This window comes from Cydia strobilella, chromosome 10 (genome assembly GCF_947568885.1).
Source record: "Cydia strobilella chromosome 10, ilCydStro3.1, whole genome shotgun sequence".
Classification (NCBI taxonomy): domain Eukaryota; kingdom Metazoa; phylum Arthropoda; class Insecta; order Lepidoptera; family Tortricidae; genus Cydia; species Cydia strobilella.
The window spans coordinates 3553684-3564000 of record NC_086050.1 but is presented as its reverse complement, the minus strand read 5'-3'; the positions used below and the strand labels follow the sequence as shown (position 1 = coordinate 3564000).

Below are 10317 nucleotides of genomic sequence, written 5' to 3'. Positions count from 1 at the left end.
CATGCAATACATGCATACGCTATTAAGCATAAGGCTCTTTCCACCAATCGATTGATCTATTTTATAACCAATGATGTAAGGACTGATAGAAATCGGGCTCCTTGTATGTAATGTGAGTTAGCACATTATAAAATGGATTATCTTGTGTAGTCTGGTTACGCGTTTTACTAGGAGCACTAATACAACGAACTCTTACAACTTAAGATAAAAGAACTACGCGTGACCACCTCAATATTTCCCATGCCCTGGTTACACGTTTTACTAGAAGTTGATACAATGTAGTCTTCTAACTTTAGATAAACGAAAACCTCAATAAGCCCGCGAGCCGTGGCCACGCGAAATATTATGAGCGCTCATACAACGAACTCATCTAACTTTAAGTTAACATAGTTACGCGCAACCACCAAATGTATGAAACAGTGGTTACGCCAAACTATGTTTATGCGTTTATTTCAAAAACTATGTACTTTTACAAGAAAAAAGTAAAGAAATATTATTCTTCACGTCTATTGAAACACAAAACACATATTAAAAATGACTTAACTCAATAAACTCACGAAATATATGAGTTTATTAGTTTTCACGCTCACCAAAAACTTTAAAGTCGATTTACTCAAAACTGTGTTTTTTGAGATAGCAGAGATACGTCTGACACGGCAGCGTAGGTAAAGGGCTAAGTGGAATTTTAAAATTCCTCGTGGTTCGATGTTCGAACTAAGCGGAATATAAAATTTCATACAGTCCGAGTGGTCGGACAACGAAGAATTAAAAATTATTGTATTCCAACATGTCGGACAAAACTATCGGACCACGCGGCCGGAGGAGTTTTTTTTCCGATTCCCTAACAATCTTGATTGATGTTAAATGGTGATAATGGCTAATATAAAATGGTGCTATCTCTTTAAAAAAAGTCACGCAACTACGATAAAATCTCATCTACAACTCAATCTTAACATTTATCGGTAATCACTACATAGTATAAAACAAAGTCGCTTTCCGCTGTCTGTCCGTCTGTCCCTATGTATGTTTAGATCTTTAAAACTTTTTTTAATAGATAGTGATTTATGGGGAAGGTTTATATGTATACTATACTTAATTTGTAAAGTTTTTGTGTAAATTAGATGAACTACCCGTGCGAAGCGAACTACGCTAGTTAAATAAAAATGAATGGCTACTGAAATAAAACTAATCAGGTATCAACCTGGTATCACCAGAAAATAATTTAAAAAAATCCAGAGGAATATTTACTTATTGGAGTTTTATTAAAATGCTAATAGAGTTGTATTAGCATTTTCACGTGAAAGTGTTTTTCCTGCATTTGTTATTTACCGCTTAAATTTTAAAAAATAGTTTCATATTAAATTTAAGTCACAGAAAATTGTCAGGCAATTTAAGATAACCTAAACAAATTGTATTGAAAGTTATTTCGTTACGTAGTTGTTTCGTACTTAGTTATTTGTCTTTAGTAAAAGGCAAAGTATAGCTAAAACGATAGTAGATTTTTAATACTTAAATAAAATCTATCTATCTATCTCTGCTAATCTATTTTAAAGCGAAATAAAGATATTCTATTCTATTCTATGATTCATATATTTATACATACATATATTTTGTCTCTTAATAATCGATATACTTTGTATTAGCACTGATATACATCTTTTAACTTTCGATAAAGTATATATCTTGATCGTGAATGCGTATATAATCCGTAATAGATTAAGCCAGCCAAGGAATCGTTGTCTGAGTACAGTCAAAATGGCTTACAAAGTGTTTGGATTGATTTTCTTCATCGCTGTAGCTACTTCAGGTAAGTACAATTAAAACAACCTGTCTTTTTACCCGACTGCCAAAGGAGGAGGGTAATGTTTTTTATAAAAGATAAAATATACTGAAGTGGTCGAATTTAAACTGCCGTGAGTCATACCAAAATTAAACCGTAAAATTATTTTAGTATGTAGAGTATTGAGTAAACAATAATTAAAATAACTAATTCTAGGAATGCCAGTATAGCTAGAAAATAAACTATAGACCCAGCTTTAACTGTCAACATAAAATTTAGATCTAAAAAGAAAAAAATGTTTCAATAGAATTTATAGAGATAGGAGGTACCTATTGTAGACAAAAAACAATTTCCCTTTTGCCTAGTTGAATTCTTTTTTCGCGTTTTTAATATCTTTAGTATTGTTTTTTCATTTTCACTGGATCTATTAATATTCACTTTCCATTTCAGGTACCAGCGCTTTAACCCAAATCTTCCTCGAAGATGAAAATGTCTCATTTCTGACAAATGACCTAATCGGAAAAAGTCTGACCATCCCAAAATTCTTCTTCGACACCCTACAGTCATGCCACGTCGTGCTTCCCAATGGAGCGATGGTGGAAGCCTACCCTAACAATGAACTCAGCGACCCTCATATCACTTTCTTGGATGCTGTCCAGCCATTTGTGAGCTGTGGGATTGGATTCTCAGGAGCACCGACTTCCTACTCAGGGACCTATGAGCTTTACTCCGTAGTGGATGACTGGACTGGATTGGGCCTCAGTTTGACCAGAAAGAAGTTTCATCTCACTTTAACGGAGGGTGATTCTTGGCTTATTCCAGATAATTCACAATAAACGGTAATCGTGTTCTGATACGTTTATTGAAATTGAAATTGAAATATTTATTGCAGACCGTGGTCCAGTGTGTTAGTATAGGTACAATTAATATTTACATGTAGGTAACATAGGTAATTAAATTATGGTTAGTTATTACATAGGACACAAAACAAAACAAAACAATTACAAAAAATAAACACACAACATAAAATTACATCCTAGACTGGGTAGGCGCTCTAACATGAAGCTCCATCCAGTGCTTCTGAAAAGGACAGTCTAGCCTATTGCTCACTACGGTCAGGATGCCATTGGTACTGCCACGAACACGCTGCGCCAGGGATGCGACTCGCTTACGTATAATCGCGTGAAACCCATCTGTACGCGTTTCTGCAAACATACCCGAGGCACTGCAGTGTCGCGGCAGCCCCATTAACATCCTGAACCCATTATTATATTGAACTCTTATAGTGTTCAACGTTCTCTGCGTATACTTCACCCACAGGCTGCACGTGTAGAAGCTTTGGCAGTATGCCTTAAAAAGGGAGATTTTTACTTGTTTCGTACAACGTGCGAACCTGCGAGCGAGCATATTACATTTTACCGCCAGAGCTCTTCTCTCCCTCTCAACATCAACTCCATCGGATAAATCATCGGTGAGCCAGTGGCCCAGGTATTTAAATTGTGACACGCGCTTAATCTCATTTGCGGACAGGAACGCTGGTGGCACCGCACCCACGTGACCGCCTTGCGGCCTAAACACGAGGAGCTCTGTTTTTTTTGCGTTATACCTTAGCCCGTGGCTCTCCGCATATGGAGTTGTTTTATTTGTTAGAACCCATTAGAAGTAGTGCTCCATCTAATATAATTCCTTTTACACAGCACACTTCACACAGCATAAGAGTATAATTATAGACAAAAACAGCATATAAGCACAAGATAATAAGTAGTAAAATGTGGCAAAAAGCAAACCCGTGGTAATTTTGTTTTATTAGGTACTTCTAATTAGTTAGCGAGTTATTCTTGTTTAGTTAGCGATGCTCATTAAAAGAGAATTAACTAAAGAAAACCTGGATTGGTAACTATAGTAGGTACAGTCAGCGTCAATAGTAGATGATGAAACAACGCGCCAAAAGTATCTGCCACCCTGGAGTTTTCTTCCAAATAGAGATATCTAAGAGTGTGGAGCAAAAACATTTTTTACGATTAAAAAAATGCTCCATACTGAATAAAAAATATTATTGGCTTTTTGATATTTTAATGTTTTGTACAGTCAGCTGCAGAGAAAAGTTACCCCACGTCCATACCAATTTACAGAACTTTGTATGCAGGGGGGGTGCCTTTTCTCTGCAGCTGACTGCCGCAAAGACTGAAGTTTTGAAAATAAAAATTACCTACGTAACGTTTTTATATGGGATCAAGACAATTAAAGCTTAGACGTGTCCAAATTATGCTTTTTATTACTATTTTAACACAGAAGTACGAAACAAACCACATAAATTCTATAATTTTAGCGTCAGAAACTATAAATATCCCCACCTAACATGACAAACTTTCCAATATTTTACGCAATTCCTACGCAACTCCTTTTTAGAATTTAAAATGCATTATTTTTCGTAATTCCAGCCTTGTTTTGATGAAAATTTCTCTTTTTTTTAACCGAAATGAGTGAAAACGTTTCGTGTTAATATTATAATAAAATATAAATCATAATTTGGACACGTCTAAGCTCTTTAATTGACTTTATCCTATACAAACAAACGCAACGAAAACATTTTGTTTGAATTTTACTTTTTGCGGCAGTACAAAACATTAAAATATCAAAATGTGCCCATAATAGTTTTTATTCAATATATTATGGAGCATTTTTTCAATCTCCATACAGCCGCGCTCCACCCTTAAATTATATAATAATTTATAATACATCCCAACGTTTCGAACCCTTTACAGCGTTCGTGGTCAACGGGTGACTGAGGGGGGAGGAGGAGGGAGGAGGAAGGAGGGGAGGAGGAGGAAACGTCGGGATGTATTATAAATTCAATATACGCGACATAATCCGTTTTCATAGTTTCTTATTAGTTTCTTATTGTTAAGTTATTAGATAATGGCAGATGCTTTTGACGCGTAGTCTGACCCGTTACTTTTGATTTTATGTTCATAAAGTAAGTACTTAGATAAGAGTGCACAGGAGATTATATAAAAATAGTCTATATTGGTAGCAGCATTGTAAGGTGAACTGCGATCGCAGGTGAAGGGGTGTGTGGAAATGTGCGGCCAAGTCCAAACACGGCGCCGGGCACCTGGGGCCCTTATGTCAGTGTGTGGGCCATTAAACCGGTGGGCTGTATTCTCATTGTTACAAAAAAATACCGAAAACGGTTACTTGACCTAACAAAATTACTGTACGAAAATAATTTATTTAGAATATCGTATGCATATAAACATGAAAAAGCACTTTGAGTGGATCTTAAAAGACAGCAAGGGAAAATAATAAGGAAAAATAAATTTGGTAATAATAAACTGAGGAAGAGTTAATTCTCTAAAAAAGCCAGAGTATCCATGGAACATTTTTTTAAACACTTAAGAGTAAGGTTACAAGTAAATGCTATTTTTTTAAATTAATTATAATTATGAGCCTTGCGAAGCCTGTGGAAAAAAATAAAAACATTACTGCCGATGCACTTACTTACATACCTATACCATTGTCCAGTGTTAATAAATACGCTTATTTAGAAATGATTTGAAAGCAGCTAAAATTAACAGCAAAATGCAATAAATTTCAAGTACTTAAGTAAAACAATTCAGTCTTTGGCGCCCACTTCGTGGCCCCGACACGTAGACCACTAAGGGATTATACAATGACCGATACCGGTATAACGTGTCTCCTGTTATCCGATAATGTACAAAATACACGTGTAGGTAGATGAACGATGATGCCGTTACATGCTTGTGGGTAATAATTGCTTTACCTAAAATGGCTTTAGAGTAACTAGAGATAAAAGGGGACAAAGTAACGTAACCGCTTCTCCATATATTTATTTACACACAATATAGTACATTTCGATGCTAGAACTTGTCGCTTTTTAGCTGCCTAACCAGAAGGGCAGTGGCTGCTTTATTGTGTTGAAGATTTATCTGGTGGTGGTGCTGATATCAGCAGCCACGTCCTGGACCGTGTCGTCGAAGGACATGGGTGACATGGTGCCCTCCAGGTAGAGTTCACAATTTCTTAGCTTTATATCTAGAAATATAACAAAGGTTGATATGAAATAAGACTACTATAAAAGAATTTGACCAATTACGTGCCGCCGCGCCTTAAGCCATAAAAAAGACAAAAACGCGCGAATATTTTTGTCTACTGCGATACTTACCAATTTTCATTCATTATTTAGGTTTTATAGTAAAAAAAGTATAATTTTAGATGACTTGTAGAAAAAGTAGTTATTGGATACAATGGTGATATAATCAAGCTTTTCAATGTCGTACCTTACTTAGGCAACTCAGCAAGCTTCGTTGCCTAAACAAGGTACTCGACTGAAAAGCTCTTTATTATATCACGATTGCATAAAATACTAATTCTGTTCTCCGTGCAGAAAGTGTCAACTTTAGGCACGCAGACATTTCTTACTTTACAGACTGCCACAGGTATGAAATATACTATTTGTGTCTCATACAGAACGGATGTTTCTATTTCCACTTCCACCTGTTAAGGCGGTTCCCTGAGCCAGAAGGCGAAAAATCTCCTTATATGATCATGTTTTTCTAAGAGGCGTTGATATTCGTAGACGTGGAAAAAATATATGTAGTTCTTGACTATATTATCTTTAATTTCATAGCTTCCGATACACGAATTATGACACTTCGCTCGATACAATTAATTCCCAAAGTAACCTCTAACTCGGACTTTTAATCCAACTTTACTCGGTTATTTATTATGTGATACTATAAACAAAAAAAGAAGAAAAAACAATCTTAACTTTAATAGTAATTTCATAGCTTTCGAATTTCGATATTGTAGGGTAACGTTTTTAAAATAAATAAAAATCTACAAAATTCGATCAAAATGGACACTTGGCGCGCATGCTCTTTCCCGTTCTTTCTTGCGAAATGTGACAGAGACAGCGGCAAACCGATGGAACGGCCTTAATTCGCTTATTAATATTGATCCAGTATCTCCATTAAAGTAACTTGAAAATCTCTCAGATAAAAAATAATCCTAGTCCAAAGCTAAACATCCTGACTTTGGCAAAACGTAAATTTCCTCTCGATTAGTCGACCAACCGCGATCATAGGCAATTGAATTAAAACCGATGAAACTGATTTGGAATTTCAGTAAGCAAAATTGGTTTCAAGTTTCAATGGCAGAATGATTGCGGCTGCGTTATGGGTGCTAGGAATTCTGTAATGTAATGAAAGGATTTTGTTAAATATTTTAAAATTGCAAATATAGACAAGAACTAGTTAAAATATATGAAAAAAATAATTTCGTTTCCAAAAAGTAATCGGTAATCTCAATTATGATGATATGGCATATTTTTAGCATTTGTGCATAATTTCGTTACAAGTTTTTAAAGTGTATGTTCGTGATTTTTGAAAGTCAAACTCAGGAATCGAATCGATACAGTCTCTTGTGAAAGGTCTCAAGATTGCTAATTAAATTTATGGCAGCCGTATCGTGATCCAAACAAGCGATATAACTTTTTAAAAACTCCGTTTTCTGAACCCACTGCACCTTAAATAACCTATATGTAACACAAAACAAAGCAAAATGTTTACTATTAATAAATACATTCGTCAGTCGTATGAAACATTAGAAGACTTACGTCAAGTTCCACCGATCATTTCAAAACTTGCGTCCAAAATTCCTAGATCTGTCTCCTTTCCTTGAAGGAAAGTTTAATGGGTTTGAATTAGTACTGTAGACGGTGTACGGGAGGTCTTAGTAAGATGGTTTTTGCGCATCTGTATTGCAGCATTGCGGGGTGGGCTAAGAAGCTTGGAAATTGTTTTACGTGACACATCATAATGGACTAGGGATGGTGCGCGCCTCTTGAATAGCTAATGTGGCTGGAGATGTATGAAAAGTGATATTTTATAATAGAAGTTAGACTTATCCAGATTATACGGTCGGGGAAAATGAGATGGTATTATTACTGCTTGGGATCTAGCAAACAGTTTTCAATATTTTTACCGTACGGTACAGCATGGTCAAAAGCGAATTATTTTGATAATTTCGCTGAATTGGTCAAACAAAACGTGTAAGTAAATTAGGTACGTCTTTACGTTGAATAAAATGCATCATTTGGTTAACGATGTCCAAGAAAAAGAACATTACTTCTAATGACCTTTTCATGAAAGGCTTTTGTTTTTATTAATGTCATGTTTCTATAAGTTAGTGTGTTAAGCAAAAGTAGGTACCTACTTATCGGAAACAGTTTCAGGGTAATATGTCAATAATATTATATTTTTACTTTCCTGCTTACAATCAGCACAAGTTACACACATGTTTAACTTATATTCCTCATATCAGAAAATATGTACCTAGCATAATATTTTGAAAACTTTCGCGCAAATATAAATTAATACATTTAAAAACTCATTTAACTCTTAATGAGCACGTTTTTTGCATTCATGAACTACGTAATATAAACAACGTGGCAAGAAATATGAAATTATGAAATGCAAATACATTTACAGATATAATTTAAAAGCCGGCAGGATTATCGCCAAGCAAACGTGGAATATAAATAAACACGGAAATACGTCGTTTGCACTTTGCGGGCATAATTGAGTAGGAAAAATATTATTAAAATTAAGATAAAACTGTCGTGAGTGATTTTTCGTGTCAGATTAAAAATATTTAATACAAATGTGTGACGTTCCACGGGAAAAGGTACCTTATGGCTGCTGGCGCTCACGTCGCATAGCACCGCAATAGTATTGGAGCAGCGTTAATAATAGCCTAAACGCCTGCCGCCATAAGGTACCTTTATAATATATTATTATTTAATATTTAAAGTACTCTGTTTCGGTTGAACTTCAAAATGACGAAGTCGTCTCAAGATTTTTTTTACAAGATTTTTTACAAGTTACAATGTAAGTACCTATGTAAGTATGTATGTAATATTTAACTATGATTGTACGAGTCAAATCTAGCTAAATCTAGAAGGTTTTGACCCACTTCCCGGTTTCCGATGAAGCTGAAAATTTGCATACATATGTAAGTCGGGTGACAATGCAATATTACGGCAAGTGTGTATGATAGTAAATTTAATACACAAGTAAATACGTGGATGGTTTTATCCTCTGAGGTATTATCGTAACACCCGAACCAATTTCCCTAGCAAGCGCCTGGCAATATAATCTCATGTATTTGTCAATCCATCTGGCTCATACATCACGGCAAAGTTAGAAGCTCTCAAGTTCAAGTACAGAGAAAGGGTAAGGCCCGACAGTGATCGACGATCTGCAATTTTGATTTAAGGATCGCAATCAGACAGAGTGCGTGTAATTGAAGTTGTAAAAAAATACTTATGTTACTATGCCATAGAGCCGGGGTTCTAGACAGATTTTAGGAAATCCTTTTCTTGGATATTCTATAAAGGAATTAAAAAAAAAAGTTTTTCATTCTTTTTGGTGATACCACGGCGAATTTGGGGTACGAGGAAAATGGTAGATTGTAAGTTATTCAATATTTCAAGGTTTTCTATACAGGGTGGCTAAAAAATAAGTGCATTCCCTATGCCAGGGAGGTATTGGGATTATACTGAGCAACTTTTACTATGGGACCAACCACGAAATCGCGAAAAAAAAATTTACCCTCCCATAGAAATTGGCCCAGCCAAAATATATGAAACAGCCAAATTTTTTTTCGCGATTTCGGGGTTGGTCCCATAATAAAAGTTGTTCCCAAAACTTCCCTACGGGCAACGGGAATACACTTATTTTTTAGCCAACCTGTATATTTTCCAAGTAATGTTAATGTTTTACATTTAAATAAATGCGTTTTTTAAGTCGAATATTAATTATTTTATGACATACTTAAATAATCTGTGATAGCATAATACGCCTAATATAGGTTAGTGTTAGCATTGTTAGTACCTAAAATAATTAAGTAGGTAAGTTTATTTTGTCAAGAGTAATTTAATTTCAAAAACGTAAGTCTTTTTGCAATTTCAATACGCCACCAATTAAATACCTCAAATAAAATAAATCGCTACTTAAAAATATTAAAAACATTTTGTACTTACCTATATTTTTAACAAGTCCCAAAAATTCGCAAAGAAAAAGCTACATTCACTGTCATGTCTTTACAACGATTTGAGTGCTATTTCTAATAAAAATACTTCATACATTGAATTTCTTCCAACTATTTTTATTTTTATCCTTCAATAACTTAATGAAAGGCCGTGCACTCCAATATTTACACACGAGTAAATAGTCGGGTACAGTAGCCATCAAATACATCGGAGCGGCTAATCGGTCAATTCGAACGTGATATTTACTAGATACGAGAACAATACGAGATCTAATATTTAGATAGTGTAATTTTGAAACTTTAGGTCCATGGGGTCCCAGCGCGTACAAGTTGTTTGCAGAAATCGCGAAACGTCTGGTTGACGTAACTTGTGACCGAAGAGCTGGCGGCTTCCTCGCACAACGTATCAGCATTGCGATACAGCGGGGAAATGCCGCCAGCATCCTTGGTACAATGCCTCAAGG

The 10317-nt window shown here is 35.3% G+C and overlaps 1 protein-coding gene across 1 annotated transcript; it reads left to right on the top strand.

Annotated features, from left to right (window-relative positions):
- Positions 1-1753: 1753 nt before the first annotated feature.
- Positions 1754-2616, top strand: LOC134744908 (uncharacterized). The gene is made up of 2 exons (XM_063678856.1): positions 1754-1807; positions 2231-2616. The coding sequence occupies exons 1-2, from the start codon at positions 1756-1758 to the stop codon at positions 2614-2616; spliced, it is 438 nt and encodes a 145-aa protein (XP_063534926.1). The 5' UTR covers positions 1754-1755.
- The last annotated feature ends 7701 nt before the right edge of the window (positions 2617-10317 follow it).

Excerpts from the sequence above, each read along its gene's own strand:
- LOC134744908 (XM_063678856.1), top strand. The coding sequence starts at position 1,756 with ATGGCTTACAAAGTGTTTGGATTGATTTTCTTCATCGCTGTAGCTACT. Across the intron at positions 1,808-2,230 it reads CATCGCTGTAGCTACTTCAG|GTACCAGCGCTTTAACCCAA; the intron begins GTAAGTACAATT and ends TTTCCATTTCAG.